We start from the raw sequence: 25,510 nt of genomic DNA on the forward strand, positions 1-25,510 counted from the left end.
TGGGGTGTATGCGCGCCATGCTTTACAGTTATATTGTTTTGTTTCTAGCATGTGCCTTACAAGGTTTAAAATAGTGCAAAAGTCATAACTATCAAGGAAAGAGTGTAAAGTTTAAGATGCATAACATAACAAACCAATAAATTTATTTTTATAGAAATTAGTTCAACAAATACCTGGCTGAACATTACTCTACCAAGTAAGTTGCATCCTCACATATAATTTTTTTGTATCATGCCTATATTAGTTTAAAATAAAACCTTTTAATTGAAATCAAGTTCGTGTAGAATTACAAAGGATGTTACAGTGAACTTTGTTAAAACATATAACCGTATTATCAGCTAACCAATTTAATATTTCAAGAAGATCATCAAGATTAAAATTGCTTTCTGAAATATTAATTTTTGTAATTTGCTATCCCAACAAGAATGATACAGCAAATTTCTCTAATACGTGTTTATTCGTATATTAAATTAAATACATACGTTTAGTATGGTGAAGGACTTATTATGTTGTAAAGCGTATGAAAATATAATTTTATTAAAAAAAAATAGTTGGAAAAATTTGAACATAATAGTTCGAAGTTTATCTTTTACGCTAACTGAAATAAATAACCAGCAATATTTGTTCTGAAAATAATCGTTCTCTAAGTTCTTAACTTGTGACATTAACGCGTCGCAATGTATTATAAAAAAAAAGAATAACGGTTGAAAGGAAAATTTATAAATGTAAAATAGTTAATAATTTTCTATCGTTTCTGTTACTATTTTATGCGTTATTATGTCTCGTTGATACTTAATATATGCGCATGTGGAGATATAATTTTATTAAAAAAATCATTGGGAAATTTGGGCCTAATTGTTCAAAGTTTATCTGTTACGCTAAATGAAATAAATAACCAAGTAATATTTTTGTGAGAACACTTGCTCTGAAAATTTTTAACGAATATTTCCTCTAATTTTTTCAATGTGTTTCATTAGTTAGGAAGGAATAATATAATGTAATCTTATAATTATAAATTGTACACGAGTGCATTTCTCGGTATTTTTTTTTTTAAATAACCGTGCACGTACTCGAATGCATTTGATTCTGGCAGATCCATTGCGCGATAATCATGCTTCTAAATATTTAAATTTGGATGATGCTACAGATTCTGTGAACTCTGTAGAATTTAACGCGTCGAAAACATTTAATATCTCGTCCAAATAATTTGTACAGTTCTGTGCTTCTAATGTTCCATAAATTTCATACTAAAAAATTGATTAAAGGCGCGCATAAATTGTATATGTGTTGGATTAACGCAATTACTGCCTTATTGTTTAATAGATCCAAAGAAATTTTCGACGCAATCTTGATTTAATCTCCTTTTAGTGATATGAAAAGAAGAAATAACTGGTTGAGGTCTTGTGGACTTAACACATTAACACTTTAACGACCGCACGTTTACACAGTCAAACGTCGCCAGGGGCCGGCAGTATTTTTGAAGAATTAATTTTAAAGAACTATATTAAATTCACGAAAGAGTTAACATTAAACAAAAAACAACAAAAATTTAATATTTTTCCTTTGTATGATAAGCATTGAAGCAATCACCTACATGTAATGGTATTTTACATGTCTTACACATAAAATAAGTGGGTTTTCTAATTTTATTTGCATAGCAAACATGGCAATCCCTTCGTACACTCTTTTTTATTTCCGATATTTTAACTAATTGATGTTTTATTCCCCCAGTTAATCTTTCCACTGGATTGGAACGAACGACGCGAGATGTAGTATGATCACTATCATTAGTAGTTTTAATCCAAGCGGTTCCTAATTTAATTAAAAAATCGTGGAAATTTAATTTCCGAATGTACTCCCTGTTCAAATGTCGATATATACAAAACGAGTTAAATATTGCGCAATTTATAAAATACAACGAAACTTTCTTGGTCCACTTTTTTGTTTTTCTATAAATGGGATAATAACTTAGGTATGGGTTCGCGCGGTCGACCCCTTTCATATACTGGTTGTAGTGAGTAATGCATTTTGGCTTCAAGATTGCATCACCATTTTTATCCTTCTTCCCGGTATCACAAATATCTGCATTATGAATAGTTGATATCATTCTAATGTTCCTTTTTTTATTAGTTTTATATAACTGCAGTAATATATTACCCTGACGAGCAAATATGCTTCCCATCACTTTCAATTTAACTTTTTTCAAGAATTCTGGTAAACCCCGATGTATCCTAATTGTACCGCATAACCTAATTTTATATAAAATTAATTTTTTGGCCAAATTTATACTATTATATAAATTGCCCATATATACATGATGCCACTTATTGAAGTAGTTTTTCAACAAATCCATTACAGTTTTCTCTATTTTTTGTCCCGCACCGGAATATAATTTGAAGCTCGATATGTAACCGGTAACAACATCACACGCCATTCTAACAAGTAAACCGTATTTAGTCATTTTGCTTGGATTGTCCTCCGCGCCACGGTATCATGCCCTCATCGACGGATATATTCTGTCCTGGATAAAAGTTCTCTTCAAATTTTTTGGAAAAGTAATCGAGAAGATATTGCACTTTGTATAGCCTGTCAGCGTTTGGAGGCATTTTTTCGTTATCGGAAAAATGTAAATATGTCAATTTTCTCGAAATCTATTACGGCTCATGGTTTTCGAAAAAATTGGTGTTTCAATAATGGGGTTAGTGGACCAATAGTCGCTAATTCTTGCTTTTTTAACTAGCCCCATAATTATTATTAATACAAAAAAAATTTTTAGTTGAGATATCGTAACATCACGCCACGCTCCGCATTTCTTCCCTCTTTTAAATTTCCTGTAATTCTGAGCATGATATTTATTCGTTTCCACCGCGATGAACTCTAGAAGATCATCTCCGACGAAACAATTTACGACCTCTTCAAGCGAATCACAGTGGTTGACGCTGATACGTGGTCCCGTGGCACCTTCGAAAGCTTCATTATCACGTGGTCTATCAATGTCAGACCAACCAATTGTATCCTCCTCGTTTTCGTCTTCGTCACTGCTGTTTGACGTGCGATGTGGACGAAAATTTCGAAAGTTCCGTTTCAATTTGTTTCCCTAAAAGATGCAAACTTTTCTATTTCTCCAAAATCCAGAAATTTAATTAGAATATCAAATAAATTATCCGCACATTCGTCTTATAAAAGCATACCTTTTCCTTCGTAGAAAGATCGTCGATATATCTGCCCCAAACTTGCCAAAAAAACTTGCTAATATTGCCGTACTGTATTTATTGTTGTCGTATTGTTGCTTGTTCTCGCCTAACGAAACACAAGTGAGCCTAGCGCTTATACGGCAGCTTAGCGTACTACACCAACATCGACCGCCGATATTTGCTTCACAATTTACATGGTACACCACCGATGTTTAATCAAAAATTAAAAATAGGCAATAATTACCTATAATCAAAGACGTGATAATGAAATATGAAGCCAATAGCAATATCCACACTTGTTTACATTCATAAATTATCACACAAAGAGTGTGGTACTGGCTAACAGCCTTCGGCGGCAGCATCACACACATGTTATGTGAGCGGTCGGTAATGGTTGTTTCGGCTATCACACACATGCTGTGTGAGCGGTCGTTAAAGTGTTAAAGGGGGGGGGGATCTTGACGAAAGTATGCTAGGTAACGCGGTGACCACCCCGCCTCGTTTTTCGTCCTAGAGCGGGCGATATTTTGTGTAATCATAAAAAAATTTAGACTTAAAAAAGTTTATTTAAACTCTTAAAACTACAAGAAATATTAAAAAAGAACTAAACACTAATTACAAAAGATGTTTTAATTTAAAGTCAGTTATAAGACAGCTTGATAATTCTAACAAATATTTTTTATATGGCAAGCTACTATTATTATGCATGTTATATACTAAATAGGAATTGAAAAATGCACAATTTAACAAATACATTACAGCCCGCTTGGTTCACTTTCTTGTTTTTCGCAATATTGAGTAATACGAAAAGTACTGGTCTGTCCTATCAACACCTTTCATATAGTTGTTGTATTCTATTACGCATTTTGGTTTCATTATTTTCGTCTTTGTGTGCCAATCTGTATTGGAGCTTTCTAATAGTTCACTCGAATGAATATTCGAAATCATCCTCACTTCTTTCTTTAACTGTCAAATTTGTAATAACACGTCTCCTTTTCTCCGGAAAATTGACTGTCCGCGTTGCAACTTATTATTTTTTAATTCATGTAGAAGTCCTCGGTTTATGGAATTTGGCCCATTAGAATTAATAATCCTAAAAATTTCTTGAATTCACTAATAGTGAGATCCGTCCATTTTATCGTTTTCTTCTTTTTAACGTATTTTTCGACGTTTTGGTGGTGATATCGGTTAGTTTCTGTTACCATCATTTCGTAGAAATTATCATCAAGGAACACATCCAGAGATCCTTCAATGCCGTTCTGTGGTAAAATATTTAACCCCGTTCAATCCAAAAATGGTTCTATGGTAGGTGGAATGTCGACTTCAGTCCATTGATGTATAATTTCTTCTTCATAATCATTTTCACTTTCATCATCGCTAATCAGTAGTGGAAAAACTCGGGTCCTTTTCATAGGTCGTATAGAACTATCACTATCATTATCGTCAATCACTATCAGTATTATCAATATCTAACTCTCCTTCATCACAATCAACGTCAGACAAATCGTCTGCATATATATCTTTATTTTCGCGTGAAATCATATTGAAGGATTTCAAAATTTACTGTAAGTAGAATTTGAACAACCAAACAGCTTCAAACCATAAAACATACTAAAGACAAATGTGAAGTGGCCCATGGATTGCGCAATGTGGTTGCAAACCGTACTAATTGTTGCACTAGCTTGATGAATCTGAAGATATTGTTTCTATAAACACCTTTTTAATGTTTAAAGCCTCCTTTACGTCTTTTGTTGACCCTGTCTCTTCGAATTTGACTACAAGTTACAATATTGTGTAGTTAGAAGGATCACATGGTATTGAAATATTGTCAGAGATTTCTCTGAGTAAAAACAATGCTTCCTCTGTTTCTCCACTGAGAAGTTACAATCTTTATTCTCTTTACAGATTGAGGTGTTAGATTAAGGCCTTTAACGCCTTGTCGTCGAATAGGTCCAAAGAACATTCTACGAATCACGAATACAACTCCCAAAGTGATTAACCGACGAATTCAGTATGAACTGGGCGGAAAAAATGCTCAAGCCGAGCGGTCACTCATTTTTAACCAAGTATACTTTCTATGATATTTTTTTTGTTTCTTTTTTTTCCTTTTTATAGCCATCAATATTTAGGGTATTTTACTGTTAGTTTATTAATATATTTTAGGTTGGGGTCGTCCAGTCTAATGTTTTTGTCATATGCTATTCTTTTGTTGAAATATTTTCTATTGTATAAGTCCAATGATTGATTGGATGGGTTTTGGATAAGGCCTTTTTAGTCTAGGTGTATGAAGGCTTCAGGTGGGTGTGACCTGTTTGGATGGTTTTCATATGGTACTGATGGTTTGGATAGGATTGAGTGTATATATGGCTGTTAGTTTCTCTTAGTTGTGTGTTAGCTCAGTGGTTTCTTATGGTTTTTATAATGAATAGGTCTAGTATTATTTTTGCTTTACTGTACAGTTTGATGTTGCTTATTGTTTTTGTGTACTTGGATTCGGGTGATTTGTACATGTTGATGCATATTCTAAGGCACTTTCTTTCGAATAATTGGAGTTATTCCATTTGGTTTGCGCTGATGTTGAACCATATTTGGCAGCCGTATGTAAGGATTGGTCGGATTAGGAACTTGTAAGAGAGTATCTTGACTTTTTTGTTTATGTATTTGGAGTGCAATAGGCGTTTGTTGATCAGGTATGCGCATTTTGCTTTTTGTAACTGTGTTGTGATGTGATAGTTGTAATTTAGATTGAAGTCTAAGTATACGCCTAAGTATCGTACTGCGTTTTTGTGGGGGATTTCTATGGCTGGGTTCTGGTTGTCTGTTATTCTGAATTTTGTGGCATATTCCTTTATGTTGTGACTTGTGTAGGAGATGCTTCAGATGCTTGATCTGAATAGGATAGTTTCGCACTTTTTTGTATTAATTTTGAGCCTCCAAGTAAGGAGGTATTCTTGGATTTGGCGAAAGTATCTTGGAGTTGCGATTGTTTTTTCACATTCGCCTGGGTTATGTTTTTGGTCGCATTTAACGCATCTACATTCTAAGTTAGTGCTGTATGATATTTCATACAACAATTGCCAAGATGCATGCCTGATTTTTTAGAATAATTACCCCAATACTATCTTGTTTAATGTCTTTTACCAGGTTCATTTCTTTGAGAGCAGATGTTGCAATCCTGCTATTCTTATCTGCCAGCAGTTAAAGCATTTCACTAAAACGTGTTTATTATTATTACTAATTACTTTTATACTATTTAAAAGTAGTAATGACTTACGCAAAAAATCTGTTTGGTTTTCACTTCCAACAAAGACTTTACACCATGTTCTTTAGAATTAGTTCTAGTTGACGAACTTAAAATATCAAATAATTTATCAAAATGACCAATGAATTCTACCGTTCAGCCGACCTCATTTGGAAGTAAACGGGTAAGTAGTAGTATGTACATACCTGCAGCTACATGATCATCAAATACTTGTACAGTGTATTTGACCTTAATTTTGAAAAAGTTATTCATTGTTTGCTATCCCGGTTATAAAATTGCACAATATGCGAGCACGAAGCAATTTTATGATTAATTTCAAAGTTATGTTTTAATCAATTGTTTCGTGCAGCTTTTATTAAGTGTAGCGTGTCAAACATATAAACCACATTCTGTTCATTAACCGAAAAAGTGGAATTTTGTATGGATCTTCCTAAATCACGGGACAACTGTACAAAATTAGAGACGACATGCACTGTAATTAGTAAATTACATATTTTGTAGTATAGAAGCTGGTAAGCAGTATTTCGGTGTATACAAATTTACAATGTATATACTTTGAAACATTGAACTGAGAAGCACCAACGCGTTGTGTACAACTTTAGAATCCAATTACTTCGACATGTAGACACTTAGAAGCGCCATTGTGCGCCATAAGCACCGTAACCGTTCAATTCAATTATTATATCATATATAAGATTCTTTAATATGTTATTAGGGTATGTAGACTCCACGAAACAAAAGTAAATTGGCATTTTCCAATTACTTGCAATACTATGCGTCATTATAACTAAAGCACTCTTTGCAGTTTTGGATGTCGGGTAATCTCTACAATTTTCGAAGCCAATTATTTCATCGTATGATACATTATAGAATAAGTGAGCCATGAAACTTATTTCATCTGCACATAATAAGCAGTGATGCTCTGTAAGTGGCAACGTTTTTATTTTTAATTCAAAAGCTGGAAACAATTTGTTATTAATTATGACTTCCACATGGAAGTTACTCGACAATTTCATGGGACAGACGACTACAACAGCAATAAAATTGTATCTCTTCGAACAAGAATTGCCGCGCGTTGCGCAAAATCTTAATATACAATTTACAATATTGAAGCTCTAAAGATGGAACAATAAAAATTGCACGCTTTAGGGATTAAGCATTCACGCTAGTTCTTTTTGGTTTGTTAGCTCGATTCAATATTCGTTTTATTGCTCGCACTCGTGCTGTGGAAGTGTTTGGATGTTGGGTCCTCTTCTTCCAAGATCTTTTGGGTATTCTTAATGGGCTGAACTGCGCGTTTCGATATTGGTCAGTAGCTAGTTCTCTCATGAGGGGACTGACGGCACTTAAATCTTGCTGAAAGATGCGATTGTTGCTTTCTACGCCACATTTTCACTGGTCTTGACGTTGCTAAAGTCATTGGGATTGTGTTGATTGGTTTCTGTGAGTCATCAATCATCCGAGCTTCTGGTGTTTCTCTTTCAAAGCTTCCTTGTCGTTGTGCAGTGCTTCTACCGTGCTTATCTCTTGGAGGTCTTCCTGTAGAAAGGATGGTGCGTTCTTCTTGCTTCCTCTCTTTTCAAGGATTTTTTTTTGATCATCTCCAGGTCGTTGCAGACCTCTTCAAGAGTGTCTTCTCAAGCTGTTCTCATTTGTACTTTTTTGGATCTTGCTTCTTGTCGCGTTTTGGTATAGAAGTAGGGCTAGGAAAGATGTTAGCATTAAGAGGCGGATTCCTTCCAATGTTCAGTTGTCTGAATCTAAGTTAAATACTGTCATGTGGAATGGTGTAGATAAGATGCCACTAGATTTGAGTATTTTTCCAGCTCTCAGTGTTTCTCTATGAGGACCTGGATCTGCATTGTCAGGCAGAGCCCTGATATCAAAGTTAGGCCAAGGTGAATCTCGTTGAAGTGTTCAGTTTTGTCTTCTTCAGTTGGGCTGCCCCATAGTCGTGTCTGTCCTTAATTTAGATCAAGGCTATTACATCCAACACTACCGCTACTACATTATCTCCTTCGTTTACAACCAAAGAATATTTTCTTAGGTCTCCATTACACCCCCAACGCCATGGCCCATCCAAATCCGTTTAGGCAAGGTTCAAGAGAGATTGCAAGGAAACGTGCGTGGCCCTTTTCGACCGCTCATGTCACACTGTTACTCGATATTTCTTACAAATATCTTAACAGAACTTTATTTTTTACAATAAAGAAGATATATAACAATAAGGGGTAGGTTTTTCTTGATGCCTGGAGCTTCTCGTGTAACTGATCTCTGTGTTTCTTCTTCTTAGGCGAGGTTTTGGAAAAAAAAGCTATTGCCTGATTCAGGATTTCTTCAACTTTAATGTAATAATATTTGCAAAAATTTGTTGTGGGACCGCATATGCATTGTAAGCAGTTTTAGGTCATTGACTTTAATTTTTGATTTCAAGACATATGAGAATGTGAAAGTTTTCAATAAATAACAGTTTTAAAAAATAGAATACGATAATAAAAATAACAGGACCTGGTGCAGGTCCCGCGACCCACAGTTTAAGAAACTTTGATCTAATCCATGGAAAATCCTTGAGTGTTAGAGAATTCCAACAGGTTTTCAAGTGCTACGTTAGGTGGTATATTACCCTAAATAATTGAGTTTTGAGCTACATTGAAGTTCAACCGACTCTTGTTCTCCTAATTTATATACACATAAACATGAACGATATGAATTGAATCTTGGAAATTATATTTGAATGTTTCTCGATGTAGTAGTACATTTTCTGTTTGAACTGGATGTCCTTCTAAAAACTGAAATTGATTTTAAGATATACAGGATGTGCCATGATATGTGTATCATTTGGATGCAATCATTGAAGTACTGCTTTGCACTCGACACCCTTTCGGACGTTAACAATAGAAACTATTGCTAAAATAGCAATATTTCAATAATGGCTTCTATTTTATAATTTTCTATTACTGGGACACGTTGGAAGTAGAAACTACGGCTCAAGTAGCACGTTTTAATGATAGAAAGTTAGACAATAGAATCTGTTGCTAAAATTAGAAAATAGAAAATGTTGCTAAACTATTGCTACTAGAGAATATTGCTATTTCAGGAATAGCTTCAGTTTTCTATTTTTCTTTTACTGGGTGACGTTTTCAATAGAAACTATTGCTAAAATAGCAATGTTTTAATAATAAAAATTTAGAAACTAGAAAATTAGAAAATAATAGCTATTGCTAAAATTAGATAGTAGAAACTAAAATTTGGAAATATAAACTATTACTGAACTATTGTTAAAATAGTAATATTTTAATAACAGAAAATTAAAAAATACAAAATTAGAAAATAGAAATTATTGCTAAATTATTGCTATTATATATAAAATAGCAATATTTTAATTATTATAAGATCTATAGAGACTCAAATAATATATTATTAATATATTATATTAATAATTTATCATATGGATTAAAAAATATACTTATTATTACATTTCGAGCTCTAACAATGTCTCACCATACATTGAAAGCTGGGACATTTTTAATCCCACTGTGCCCCAAAGAGTTAACTCTGACAAGTGCTCTAAAAAATTAGTTTATCTCCGTTTCTTCTTTCAAACAAATTATTATATTTTTTAACTGATTTGCTTTATTCAAAAAAGTGGAAAACTAACTCAGATCGCCAGCATTTCATATCGCAATAATACGTCTACGTTCTTGTAAATCTAATTACATCTTTATTACCATTACAATCGAAACTCTCTATTTTTATTGATATTTTTTGCCTTTACCCAGAGAAATATTTCAAAAAATTGCGCACAAATATGAACTTATGATGCAAACTACTTAAAAAAATTGCAGGAACGAAAATTGGTGTTTTATATGTTACATATTGGTGCGCTAAGTATATGAGGAGACCATAATATGCACGAAAATTTGTTCTGGGACTCCATAAACATTTCTGGCAAATATTTTTTGCAATTTTAGCCATTAGATGCTGTGAAAATTTTTAATAAAAATCATTTTTAGCCACCCCAATTGAGATCGTGACCCACAGTTTAAGAAACTCTGATCTAACGATTACAAAATGAAGGCTTAATCGGAAAAACAATTGTTTGCAAATAACGGAAATCGTTTTACATAAAAATAACCTAGAAAAATGGTTACATTTCTATTTGTTCGTAATTGCTCGACTGCTGTTATTAAATGATGACTATTAATATAAAAAAGGCGTGGACACGATTCTAATTCTCGAATATGTAATACAATAATAAAACTGTACTCTGAAGTATGCACCCTCAGCAAGAATAATTAAAGGAATTGTATCAAGAGCACGTGAAACTGGAACTTCCTGTAGGAAGAAGTGCTTCCTCTTCTATGGATTATTGAAGCTGTGTTAGAAGCTGTATAATAATAACCAGTCCCCAAATTGATATCAGAAGAATTTTATTAGCAGCAAGAGTTCACTGAAAAATACAGAATCTTGCAATCACATTTTCATTGCTATCGTGTAAATTATTGCATAGTCTGTGGAAGTAAAGAAGTAAAGAGGAAGAAAGTAATGAAAGAAGAAGAAGAAGAAGAAGAAGAAAGTCAAGTGTGAAGTAAAGAAGTAAAGTAAAGAAGAAAAGAAGAAAGACAACAGGAATACGATATTGCAATTGGACGAAGGAGAAGATTATTAAAGATCTGAGGTTTTTAAACAAATCTTTGTTCTCCAACGAAGAGCTACTGAATAATTCACATACAAAATACAGAATAATCCTCATTTGATGAGAATAGTCGATGAATAAAGTAGTTTGAAGTCTTCATACTTACCATTTGGAATTTTTAACGATCAATTTGTTGGTCCATATTTCTTCGAGTTATATTCAAGGTTTTTCTGTGGAATAAGCTACCATATATTGAAAAACGTTAATTTAAGCTGTTTCTAGAATGAATGGTTACAACTTAATGGTGCTTTGAGGTCTACGGAAGGAAGAACAACGCTTGATTTCTCGCTCTCAATTTTAATATATAAATCAACAGTAACAATAGTGATAATAAGACAAAATATTTCTTATCACGGGAGCGGTGCTGTGGCTACAATTCTTTCGCGTCACTACGCGACTGTACTGAAAGCTCTAAGCGAACACAGAGCTCTCGGCAAACTCCAAACTCTCAACGAATTTACGATTCTAAACGAATGAAATGAATCTTCTAACCGAACTGCTCTGAACGAACTGAGTATTCTAAATGAACTGTCGCGAGGGCGAAAATGTCATCCCTTAAAAATGCGTACAGCAAAGGATGGAAAAACCAAGAACGAAAAGAATGGAAGCGCGGACGGGAAAAGCGAACGCTTCCACGAAAACGCATGGAACGAAAATTGGTCATAAATAAACCAAAGTCAAGGATCTACCGTACACGACTGGGCAATGCTCAGTTGCGGCGAATTCTTGAGGAAAACAATTGCTTGGCCTGAAGTATCGACACAAACCAGACGGATATTGGGATTAGGATAGCGCGCGGGCCTGGTCGCCAAGTAGTAAACCCGCGGTGACCAGACTTGCGTTGAGTTTTGGAAACGCATTGTGATTTAGACCGAAAACTTACGACTCTAAAACTTGCGGAATCGTAGCCGCCACAGCTTCATCCTATTATGGATATATTCATTATTTTATTAACGGTAAGAGGGTGTTTAAACAATTTAACAATAAGATGATGTTTAACACGTTCATGCCGGGGCGAAAATCTACGTTTTTTTGAGCGCACATTTCTTGCATCAAGCACTTATTTGTTTTAACGACTAATTTTCTGAAAACGCGTTACCCACGAGTGGGTCCCGCCGCCCCACAGAACAGTCAAGTGTGACCCACCGTTGGGTCACGCCGCCTCACGGAACAGTCAAGTGTGACCCACCGGTGGGTCACCCCGGCGTGAACGTGTTAAACAATATTTCCAGTTCGATGGATTTGACGTGACATCTGAAATACATGGAAGAGAGAATTGTGTAAATTAGAATTGCTATAATTTTATTATGAATGAAAAGAAGAAAAGAAATTGTAACGTGCAATACAGTTTTGAGAATTCCCGCCATTATTTCGTGGGTTGCTTGTACTTCGACTGGCTTCGACTAACTTTGTCCGACTTCGATTGAAGGAGGACGGAGAAGCGCTGGAAGTGAAAGGGGAAGAAGAGGAGCGCATGCGTAGTAACCCTCCTATTGAGTAGAAGCATTGCTGAGGGCGAGAGAGAGAGAAAGAAAGAAGCAACGTACATGCGTAGTAACCTTCCTATCGAGTTCGAGATACGACATAACCTTTTGTTTAAAGTATCATGAACAAATATATTAATAAAAGCAGTTGATGTACAGGTCATATATAAGAACAGAAACAATTGCACTTGCGTTCAACCGTTCGTTTCACAATAACCTAGAGCGATACTTCGGATATTTCGAAATTACACGATTGATGATCAAATGGATCGTTATCTGTTTTAAAACTTTTTTTGTTCTTGCGATTTTTTATCATTTCAAGTACGTATGTTAAACTTGCTAATACAAAGATGGAAGTATTGCATTTAAGAAACACGAGTATAACTTAAAAATATTATAATAATAAATATAGAACGTAAAGATTTTTCTTTCACAGTGTCATTCTCATGAAGAATTATAATAATATCGTGGGTTACTCTATATATCAAAGCTTAGTACTAAATCATTATCATCTTGCCATGGTATATTTAATACCAGTTGAGCATGCTAGCGATTAAGGTTATGTCTACCACTGATAACTGTTTACCTTAACAACTTCTCATAATTTCTGCTATTTTTAGTACTTTTTGTTTGAAGAACTTTACTTTATTATTATTATAAGAAGAAATTAGTCGGAGGAACCCAATTGTATGAGATTTGATTTGTGAAGATTTGGTACTACTGATACAGACTATTACAATATATCTGCTAAGACTACTATGGGGTCTTTCTTTAGATTGGGAGCAGGTTGCTTATGTACAATACAAGTTGAATAGAATGGAGGAGTTTACTCTTACTTTACAATTATACTACAGTTTCTGTCATGTAAAGAAACTACTTTGAAGCAATGCAAATCTTAGTATTCCAGTTGAAGTCATTGGTTTCAATCCATCCAACAGCATTTTTATAACTTTCATAGAGCACGTGGTATTGATTGGACATTGTGGACTTAATTGTTGCACTAGCTTGATGAATCTGAAGATATTTTTCCAGAATGCGTTACAGTAATCTTCGTTTGATCCTTGACTGCAAAGAGTGTCTTGGTGTTGAAGTCCTTGCTGTTCTATAAACACATTTTTAATGCCCACAACCTCCTTTGCATCTTCTATTGACCCTGTCTCTTCGAGTTTAGCTACAAGTTACAAAATCGTGTAGTTAGATGGATCATATGATATTGAAATATCTTAGGAGATTTCTCTGAATAGAAACAATGCTTCCACTGTTTTTCAAATAAGAATTTACAATTATTATGCATTGTTATGCAGGTATGTATCGAAACTCCCAAGTCTTTATTTTAATCCTAGAGAGACAAACTCGATGGATATTAATACCAGAAAGCATAACTAAAACTGAAAGTCGCAAGGGTACAGTATTGGTGTTTTCTTCATTAAATCTTTGTTAAATCTTCATTTTTCATTCCCAAAGAAATAGTTCACGTTTGAATGCTTTAATTATGTCAAATATGTTCGTAATGATCTGATCTTTGCCTTGTAACAATAAATTTAAATCGGATAAGTGTTTGGTTATATCAACCATAAAAGATAAATCTTGCAACCACATTTGATCGGAGAACAAGCTTGTATCTTCATTTTTAGTTTGTAAAAACTTACACATATTTCTTCTTTCAAATCCCAGAATTGTTTGAGAACCTTGGAGCAATATAACCAAAAATTTATAACGTTTTTTATACATGACAAAACATTCTCTATTTTGATTACCTTCGTGCATAGTACTTCTTGATGTATAATGCAATGCTTATGATGAATTTTTGAACCGTTGTTTTTTCCGGTCATGGAAGGAGCGCCATCTGTAGCTACAGAATTTAACTTTGACAGAGGTAGATTGTATTTTTGCAGAAGTTCAAAAACACTATTAAATATATCATGTCCTGTAGTAGTACCATGCATCGGTATTAGCTCCAATAATTCCTAAAAAATGGTAAATCCTTGTCGCAAGCATGAATAAACACAGCTAATTGAGCTATGCCACCAATATCCATACAATGTCCGTACTCTCATCACAGGCGATGGAAAAACTTTCTAAACTAGATGATTTTGCTTTGATCTGATCACTTAAATTGGTGGCCAAGTCGGTAATTCTTTCCGCAACTATATTTTGAGACAAAGAAATTGTTTGAAAAGCCTTCGATTAGATCATTTCTTGATGAAATCACCTTCAGTAAAAGGCTTCGAGTGCTTAGCTATCAACTCGGACAAGACGTAACTTGTATCTACCGCTTTTTCATTTTCTTGCAATACTTTATTAAATATTGACTGTTGTTTTTTCATACCAAACTTATATATATTATATATTATATTATTACATATTATATATTATATTATTACATATTATATAACTTCGATACATTAATGACACTATTGCAAATCAAACATACTATTTTACCATTTACTTCACAGGAAAAATACTCCAATTCCCATTTTTCTTGGAATATTCGATGTTCGTCGGCGATTTTTCGTTTAGTTTTATTACCACTTGTCTTCGATATAGACATACTGAATACAAAGGGTTGAAATAAATAAGCAATTGCTAACAGAAAATAATAAAACATTTTAATTACAATATCAATGTTTTGTCTTGAATATTAACTTACCAAGCAGAGAATAACTGCACAAATCAATAAGCGTAATATAAGTTAAGCAATAATCATAACCACTTGTAAGATAACGTATGTTTACGTTGTAAGATTACGTTCTATTAGGTTAGGTATATCAGCTGATGCGTAGCATTTTGCCGTTAATAATTTAGTGTGAAACGGACACCCATTTCAGCCAATTAGAATTTTACATTTTCGCGCGTACAATTTAAAATGATCCGTATAGTTCATAAATAAAGTATATCATAGTTTTATATGCTGGTTTCGTTTCTAATTCACATTTCTATTTTATTTTTACTTTGCGTCGGATATATTGACTGGGCCACAAAAATGTTCATCTCGGGCCGCGAGTTTGACACCCGTGGTCTAGACGGAGGGTCGCCAAGGGTTATCCTCTTCTTTAAAAGTTTTTTATTCTTCCTACACGCGAATTCTGATTACGAATTTAATCACATTCGTCTTCTCTTCTTTCTTCGCCGTTAATGGCCATCTTCTCGCCCGTGGCGCCTCCATCCCAAGAGGGCCTCCATCTGGGCTTTCTCCTCCTCGGCGTCTGGGGAGGGGGGGTCCCATCGCTGCTGCATCTTTTAGATGCAGATGCTCTTTTAGATGCTCCCGCAAGCAGCTGGCGGGAATCCTCCCTTAACCGGCGCATAAGAACGCTCTTTATATTTATGGATTTCGCCAGAATCCACTCTATGTTCGCGGCAATATAGGCCCTTCAGTCTCATGCCGCCGAATCCTCTCCTTGGCACCTCCGGACATAGTCTTGGGCGACATGTCTGGGGGGGGGGGGGGGGGGGGGGGGAGATAGGTCTCAGCCGAATCGCTGTCCTCTGCCTCCATCGACAATGCGGTCGGTAATCTAGCGGACACCGACGAAGTCCGAGATCGGCTGGGCTCGCCGGTGTCCTTTGCCGCCCTAAAGGCAGCCTAACCTAACTTAACCTAACCTAACCTAACCTTTTTTTTAGGTTATGTCGGACTTGCACCGACTAAAACCCAACGTTTATCATCTCAGTGCTTTAGTGTATACATGTATTTATATGTATACAGAGAGGGAGGCTCGGGACTAAACATTGATTACATTAGGCCCCCTTGCGCTAAGGATCTCTCAGAGTTGGAGAGACCCTCTTCCCAGCGGTTAAATGCGCACTGTATGTCCCGGAGTGCCGGGGTAATCTGAAGGATAGATGTGATCACTCATCTACTTTCCCCAAACTCGCAACATACGTGCAAATGGTTTGAAGGATAATCCTCGTAGTTCTACGTACCTGCGTGTTTCGGACGAGTTGCTTCCTAATGAGCACTAAATGTTCACTCACTTTTCGAAGTCCGTGTCCTTCACTTAGTCTTTCTCTTCTTCTACATATTATTATATAAAAGTGTTATGCAGTAGTAGTAGCAGAGATTCCAGTGGATTAGGTAGATGTATACAGAAGTTTCTTCTTTATCCTCTTATCCCTGGTTGTTTATTCTGTTTCTATTCCATTTCCATTCTCGACTTTTTTGCCGTTATTGGTTCGTTTCTCTACTAGTCGAGGGAACGGCGTTGTCCTCCTATGTCACTGCGGCGGCACCAACTTTACTGAAGAATTTTGTAATCTTCTGCAGACTATTTTTCTGCGACTGTTCCTTCTTTTCACTCGTTGTCTTTGTCTTTTTGGCAGTTTCCATCATTTTAGACGGTGTGAGACATGCCTTACTTCCGGCTCGATGTCCGGCTAGACGTTCCGTAGCGCTGCAAAGCGCACAATTAGCCTTTGTAGCGCGGCACTCAACTGCGCGGGGCCACAGTATACAGTAGCGCAACTGGCACGATTTTATGTGTTACAAAATTTAATGCGCATGCGGAAACAAGGCACCGAATCGCAGTGCCATCTGAACTTCTGCCTCACTTGCTCTTTAGTTTTTCTTTCTCTCTCTCTTTTTTAGCAAACAAAAAGACGATTGAATATCTAACCAAACCTGAAGCTGAATTTGGAGGGAATTCAATATCTATTGAAAGCTGCTTGAAAGCGTTGAAGTACGTTCAAGTTATTTCGAAGATTTTAGGAGAAAAAGCAATTTTATTTTTTGTTTTTTGTCTCCTTTTTTGGTTTGCATTGAGGTGGATCGAGTAGCTGAAATATGAAACAAGAAAGGAGTTGGAAGAATATATATATGTAACCTATTTTTCATTTTTTCCAACTCCTTTATATAAAATAACTTTAAAATAAATTTTAAAATAAAATATACAATGTATAATATATCTTTTGTATTTTTCATTATATTTTCTCTTGTTTATCTTGTATAATATTTATGTTCTTACATTTTTATAGTCATAGTAACATGTGAATTTATATTTCTTCGATTTTTGCTTTCTTTCCTTGTTTTTCAGTGTATTAGAAATAATACATTTATTATTTTTATTAAATTTTGATTAACTAAACGTAAAAATAATTTGGGCAGATAGAGAGTAAAAAAATGCAAGTGAGATTGAAATCCAGGTGGCACTGCGATTTGGATTCTTATGTCGTGCATGCGCACTCAATTTTATGGTACACCGACATCAAAGGTGCCGACAGAGAGTTTCGCTACTGTATACTGTGGCGGGGCCCCGATTTGCTGCAACTGTAGCACAACTGTCTACGGTCGACCAGGACTGTGCACGTCTGAGCGCCGTGCCCTGTCCCCCAGCATTTGAAACACGTTTCAACCCTTACCTCCAGAATTTGTATTCCGATAGTAGTCTATCCCACTATCAACTCGCCTTTTTACGCAGTTTTCCTTACCGCAGCGATAGGGCATTGCACCCATACACGGTATTAATTCTAATGTGCGTTTGATGGGGTTGTTGTGAATGATAATGGGGGGGGGGGGGGGGGGGCTCATGTCTGTGTTTGTGCCAGAGTCCGCGATTTGGTTTGGCTGGGGAGCAGGCTGTATACCTTGACTTGTTATTGTATTATTAGAAGACTTCGGCTGTTGGGTTAACCCCTTGCCTTACGATTTAATTTCCAACTTTGCTGGCCAAAAGCGACACCTAGGTCGTTCGCGCGCAAGGACATAAACAGCTTGGATGAGCGTTCGAAACTGTACATATCGCAAACTTCCTATGATTTGTATATACACGTGCGCGGTACAATTAACTTTGCAAGATGTTTGATAAATAATTATGATTAGTTGATTATTAAAAAAAAAAGATTTACTGTTGCAAGTTAATAATAACATTTTTATTTTAATACAAAAATTTAGTAATCTTGGATGGTATGGTATCTCTCAAAACATGTTGATACATGTAATGCAACTTTGCATTTTTTGCATTCCCACATTGTCTCACTGCGTTGTTTATGCTTTGTGCAAACTATACATCTTCGTTTTGGGTGTTGGTTCGATGGCGTTGGTTTTATATGCTTGGGAAAATGACTCCAATGTTGAGCCTGTAATCTTTGTGGTAAATCTACATTTGTCAACTGTCTTTTACGGTTGTAGTTCGGTAATGGTGTATTTTTCAATAATAATTCGGCCATTTCAAGCCTATATTCTGCGTATCCATGTCTTTTTTCAATATTTATTTTGTTATGCAAAATGTAAGAGTTAAATAAAGCCATGTCAAACAGGTAGAAGAAAATTGTGCGATACCCCTTCATACACTTTCTCATCACAGGGAAGCATGCTAACATTTGATCTTGTCGATCAACTCCTATCATCCCTTTGAGTTATATTCGACGACACACTTTGGTTTCCAAGTACGATTGCGCTGATTTTTGATTTGCTCAGCCATTGTTACTGCTGCGTGTATTGTAGATAAAATAAAAACGCCTCGTTTATCTTTCCATTTTATTGCCAGCACTCCATTGCTGCTTCTCATTTCATATTCCCCTTTTTTTAATTTTGATTTCAAGAAATCTATCGGTATATTTTTTCTGCGCATTGTTCCAACGGCATTAGTTCTACTGTTGAGTAGAGTTAGAAAAAGATTTGGTGAAGTGTACCAATTATCCAAAAATAATGTGTCCTTTGTGTAAAATTGGTTTTGATAGTTCTTTGACCACAGTTTCAGATGCATTGTCTGTAGTATGTATTTTGTCAGTGCCAGTGTATATTTTGAAACTATAGCAGTAACCTGAACTTGACTCACATAATTTATAAACTTTTATACCAAATCTCGTTCTTTTTGACGAATTGTATTGTTTATAGGATAAGCGTCCTTTAAATTTGATTAATGATTCGTCAATTGCAATGTCCTCTTGCATTGTATATATTTCATGAAATTGTTGATTAAAAAAATTTATCACAGGTTTTATTTTGTATAATTTATCACTACTGTTAGCCATATTGTTATTTGCAAAGTGCAAAAATCTACTTATTTGTAAAAATCTTTTATACGGCATCGGTTCTCGAAATATTGGAGTTTCAATAATAGCCCTCTTAGACCAGTACCTTTGAATTGCAGGTTTCTTTAGCCGCAATTATACATAGTGCAATATATATTTTTATTTCATCACAATTAACAGGAGACCAAGCTTCATCAATTTTTCGTCTTTTATTTCCATTGTTTATTACTTGTTCCGCGTATAGATTTGTCACCGTCACAATATTTTCCCAAAATATGGTATTAAATATTACATTAACAACACCCATTTCCTTTTTATTTGTACTCAATTGATCTAATGTTGCCTCTTTTATTCCTAGAATTTCCATATATTGCCACATTTTTGGTTGGTTCTCGTTTTGTTTCCAGACCCATAACTCAGATTGTTGATGGCAATCTTCATTATCGGATTCTTCGTTAAATCACCAGTCGCGTAGTAGCTTTTCGTATGATACGTACACTGTCACTACTACTATCTAAACAGGTCGTGAAATCATTGGTAACGATGTTATCACTGTCCTCAATTCTCATTTTTCTTTTTGAATACATAATGGGTGATTTTATAATACCTCTTAAACGATGTAAAGTCGAATGCGAATGACAAATAACTGAATATCGCGAATCTGGAATGTCCTCTGTGACCTTTGTTTATATTTCAGAAGGCCGCTCTACCAAGTTTCTGAGATGTTTTGTTTACGTTTTGCCCGGGTAGGATTTACAACGACTCTGAGACGTCTTATTCATGTTTGGCCCGATAGCCTTACGTCGCCTCTGAGGCGTCATTGTAAGTTACAAGGTTAAAGGGCTTGGACTTGGGGCTTGCTGCGAAGGCGTGTCGCACTTTCTTTTTGGGGCTTGCTGAAGGGGGTTTGCTACCCGCGAACCCTGGTTTGGTGCATGTCCCATGGTTGACGAAGTTTGCTGGGGGTTGCTGTCCTTCCTCTTCATGCCTGTTGTTGTCTCTTGTCCTGCGTTTTTCCCTTATATTTTTCTTGCGCAAGTGACCTTTGTCCAGGTTGGGTCCGTTGGGTCTATTGAAGTGGAGGAGTCCAAATATTGAATTTCCATTTCCTCTGTTGACTTAGTGCGTTTCAGATTCGTTATTTCCGTGGCGTGGGAACTTTCTCTGGTTTGTTTTTTTTCGTCCATTAGGGCTTGAATTTGTTGCAAGAGTTCCTCGATCAGCTTAGTCAGTTTTTTATTTTGGATTAATAGTTCCTCGTAGGTTGAAGTTGCGGTTTTTCACCTTTTTTGTCGGTTTCTTGTAGATTTGTTCGCTTTTCCATGTTTGATGTTTCATTAACTTTAATAAGGTCCTTTGGTCTTTTTGCGATTAGGTTGGGTGCTGGGTTAAGTCTTTTTATTTGTTTTTTGCCTCATAGTTGTTGTTTATGGATGATGTTTTCCACTTCGAGTATTTTGGAATCCTTTATTAATTTGGACAGGTTTAAGTTTTTGATGCCTTCTTGTTTGTCTTTGTTAGCATTTCTTGTTGTTTTACTTGTTTTCATTGTTCCATTTTACTTATGGCTTTCCCCCTTCTGGTGGTGGTCTCTATTTAAGGAAGTCCCCCTTCTTTCCTTTTATTTTTTCTCTATTTTTTTTGAATATATTTTTCTTTTATTTTTACTTGTTAGTTTCACTGTGTTAACACTGAAGAGGCACTTAACGACACTGGTGAACTTTTGTTTCTTCCTTTTGGATGATTCTTTTTTCTTCCTTGCGCTCACTACTATTTGGTTACTTTGCCTTTGCTTTCTCTGGAAATCGCACTCACCTGGGAGACGTCTGCTTCGCTCGAGTGTCAAGGGAAAAGTGACCGGTGAGTTATGCGTGGTATAGTCGTTGACAAAAGTTAAGCAACAGATGTCGCCTTTGCTGTCTAATGGTACCCAACGAATTGTTTGTCGTGCGTTGTTACTCTTTGTTGCGCGCACTTGTAACGTTCTCCGGGATTCGAGTGGGGCACGGCAGGATTGCTCTCTTGTGCAGTCAGGTACAAAACGACGCGAGGATATAAAATTGCTTGGCCCTCGTTGGCGTCCTGTTTTATCGTGGACGCAGCGAACGTTTCTAACCCCTTTTCGTCCTTCGTTCGCGAAACCAGAGAAAAGTGGGCAGAATATGAGTAAGAAGCGGCAAGAAAAAAAGATGTAATCCAACAGCAAGTGGAGTTCCCAAGCGGTCACCCATCTAAGTACTATCCACGCCCAATGCATCATAATTTCTAGCGTATCTTATCTTCAGCGAACGTTACTATTCTCTTTTCACACTTCTATCGCAAAACCAGAAAAGAGCGGACAGAAAATGAAACGCAGAAGTGGAAAAATAAAAAGATGTAAGCGAACAGTACGTGAGTTCACAAGCGGTCTTCAATCCTTCTCTTTGAAACGTAGAACTGAGGAGCGCCATCGCCTTGCATGGACCTTTGGAAGTCAGTTAGATTGACAAGTTGACACTTAGAAGCGCTATACAGTTACATGGATCTGTAGAAATTCTATACTTCCAAATATAGAAGATGATAAGTACAGGGGAAAATGATAAGTTAGGACGAAATAAATAAAGTGACTGCATGCGACTAGGTTTGAGAGGCCGAGGTGCGAAAGAAGAGTGTTTGGAACCGATCTCTGAACGTGGTGACAGGATCGTGCGACTGAGAATGATAAGGTAGTTTGGCCGTAACCGCGAGCGTCTAATGGTTGCACGAGAAATGCGAGGGGAACAGGGTGAATCGGGGGAGCGAGAGAGTCAGTATTTAGCGAGCAGCAATAGCGTAAGATTAGTCAGTATTTAGCGAGCAGCGACAGAGTGAACATCAAGTAGAATAGCGAACAGCGATTGAGTAAAGATCAAGTTAGAGTTAGAAAGTACATTAGTGACTAAGACTGTTTGTTGATAATGTACACAGTTATTTATTAACAACAGTGAAGATTCATTTCTCCTCCTAATCCCAGTGAAAGATTTTCCTACATATTTTTCATCCGGGATTGTGAAATTTTTTCTACATTAATTACATACATTGGATCAGAACAGTATGATTATAAACCTGCTTACCATTATCATCAACAAAAAATAACTAAATGAAAACGAGATAGAAATTTTCCTAATTTCCGAAACTCATTTTGCTGGCAGGAGTTACTTTAATATTTACAACTACGAATATGCACCAATTATCCAGACGAAACTGCTCACGGAGGAATTGCTATTATTATTAACGAAAAAGTATCCCGAAACGAATACTAAATCATCCCAACGAATTCGTCAAGGGTCCTAATTACATACCGCAACACGGAAAACTAAAAAGGTACAAGCCAACCTGCAGAAGTAAAGAATAGGAATGCCTTGTACATATAAGGAGCGAGATAATCGCTACTGAGCGTTTACCGCATACAAGTCATTTAATCCATCAAATTTTCTGGTTAGCTCAATTAAGCTAGTTGTAGATGCACTATAGTAGAAAAAAAATTACGTACATACAAGCTGTGGAAAGCAAATCCACGTATAGTATAAGACATACTACATGTAACCCTGTGCTTTATATTTATTGCGATTCCATCTACTTTATAGAAGGAGTAGTCCGAACAGAACAAACGCATGCTTGAGACGAAGTCTATAAGGGATAAAATTGATAACTTTATCATGAACGAAGTCATGGACCAACGACCATCGACCAGTTCCGCTAACAGCAACGCAGCTGTTACCAATCACTAATGGGTAAACGGGTAAGCGTACCTATGACAAATGTAAAGAAACAGAAGACGGTCATGGACAGCGTTATTACGGATAAATTAAAATGGAATTTTGAGATAAATAGAAGAAATTACATTCTTATACATGAAACAATCGATATTATCTTTATAAAGAGAAATATTCCGAGCTGCCTGACCGTTATCCGAGTTTTGTACGTTTGGTCCTCGTTATGCTTGGCCAGATTAATCTCCCTATTTATTAAAGGATTTGCCCTACGAACAGTAGTATCAAAATACCCAATAGAGATTCTAATTCCGCGTTTAGTATTTTATCGTCCAAACGTTTACGTACGACCAGTGATAACAGTTACTCTAAACGGATCCCCTTTTACTGAGAACGCGGTGCGCCCAATTACACCAGATACTTATTTTCCTCTTGACACTCGTCGAAGAGCCAGTAGTGCCGAATAATACGCACGAAAGGGATGATAGTAACGACATAGAGATCGTTAATGAAATTACACAACGCAAGAACCTGCCACCGAGCAGTATCGCGCAACCAGCTCTGGAAATCGATGCTATTTGTATCAACAGATGAAAATTAGGAACCGCGTCTATAAATTTGTTGCAGTTTGTTCAAATAATATGGAGAGAGTTTGAAAAGACAATAGCTTACAGTCCAAATGTAAATTTTTGGACCATTTGAAATAGATACCAGGCGGCGAAGAACTACTGAACCGAAGCAAAAGACAACGAATCTTTAAAAATAACGAACTAAGGGACAAGAACAAAGAAAAAGTGATGTTACAACTAATTCTGAAGTACATGAACGAAATCGAAACTGCAAACATCATTGTTGAATTTTCAAAAGAAACGTTAAAGTGCTTCCTTGCCACATATTCCGGGTTTATCACATTTAACGATTCAATAGATCCAGACACGATTGGAACGAATGAAAAACGTAACAGAAATAATACCCCATTGCCGCCTGGTGGTACACTATTGGAATATACCAAAGATTTGAAATCGTTTCACAGCAAGATCAGTCGTGCCAACAAAACTAACATACAAGCTTTACGCTTTATCGTGCAACATGAAATTAAATTACTCTATGACTATTTACTACGAGCTGAAAAACATTAGATTTACGGACACCGTATACCAGACTGATAAAAAAAATGTTGACGATGTCAATTACGTCAAAATTTAAGTGTTGAATTTCAAACGAACGGCTGTACTCGTTACGCGTTGCGTTATACTGGTACACGATGATCGTTAATTCACTATCCCACCGTTGACCACCGAAAAGGATATACAAACGAGTCTGGTGCTTATCTTAAAAAAAAAACGAGTATCTGATATTCGATATGCTGTTATCCATGAAGAACAAAGTGCTGAACATTATAGATGCGAAAATAAACGGACTTGATACTATACCTGACAATTACTTGAAACGATTAAAATTAATTCGAAAAAATTTCCAGACATTAAATGCGTTTTCATAACCCGCGAATTAAATGATGCTAGTTATATTCGGAAAAAGATTAATGGCTCAGGGACCGCGTATACTTATAACAAACCAAATTTAACCGGGGCAATTGTAGCTTCATTCGGTAAACATGTTCATGTCGCGTTTAAAGAGAATGACGAAAAGTTGGTAATAAATACAAAGTGTAACGTATCTGGCGCAATGATGTATATGATTGCGTGTACTGCTGATCGAGCGGTGGAACGGTTGGATAAAATGGACGTGACTACCGCTACGATACCATGTAAAGGTAAACGATATCAACTGGTCTGCGATTTAAACTCCATTCGCGTCTTTACCGAGGCGATACCGATGGAAATTAAAGATAGTAACGAGTTAGGCAATTCAAGTGTCAACGATATTTCGAATGTTCACGAATATATGCTGAAACGTAAAGAGCAAAAGGTAATGGTGTATAGCAAACGTAAGTAGTATAGCTATAAGCTGAAAGCAGTTAACTTTTAAACCGTTATTGCTCAGATATTGAATCGGCCTGAAATTGCTAATAAGGCACACCTGTAATCGCGCGAAATTTGTTAACTTTATCGTCTTACTATATACACATCCGGATACAAATTTCATCGTATTCTCGAAACATGAGAAACAGTAGTGAAATCGAATAGAAAAAATAATTTATTATTCTCGAG

General features: G+C 36.0%; 1 protein-coding gene and 1 pseudogene across 1 annotated transcript; one reads left to right on the forward strand and one right to left on the reverse strand.

Moving 5' to 3' along the window:
* Positions 1–10,253, forward strand: part of LOC143431803 (NADH-ubiquinone oxidoreductase chain 4 pseudogene) — an 86,089-nt pseudogene extending 75,836 nt beyond the window's left edge.
* Positions 10,254–13,932: 3,679 nt separating this feature from the next.
* LOC143431804 (general transcription factor II-I repeat domain-containing protein 2-like) lies at positions 13,933–15,520 on the reverse strand. Its single transcript, XM_076908741.1, has 9 exons — positions 15,481–15,520; positions 15,372–15,408; positions 15,287–15,300; positions 15,071–15,222; positions 14,849–14,969; positions 14,665–14,783; positions 14,366–14,603; positions 14,112–14,324; positions 13,933–14,057 (listed from the first exon to the last, which is right to left on the reverse strand). Exons 1-9 carry the CDS (start codon positions 15,518–15,520, stop codon positions 13,933–13,935), a joined length of 1,059 nt encoding a protein of 352 aa, XP_076764856.1.
* Between the last annotated feature and the right edge of the window lie 9,990 nt (positions 15,521–25,510).

Source organism: Xylocopa sonorina, unplaced genomic scaffold (genome assembly GCF_050948175.1).
Source record: "Xylocopa sonorina isolate GNS202 unplaced genomic scaffold, iyXylSono1_principal scaffold0014, whole genome shotgun sequence".
In the NCBI taxonomy this organism is placed as follows: Eukaryota; Metazoa; Arthropoda; class Insecta; order Hymenoptera; family Apidae; genus Xylocopa; species Xylocopa sonorina.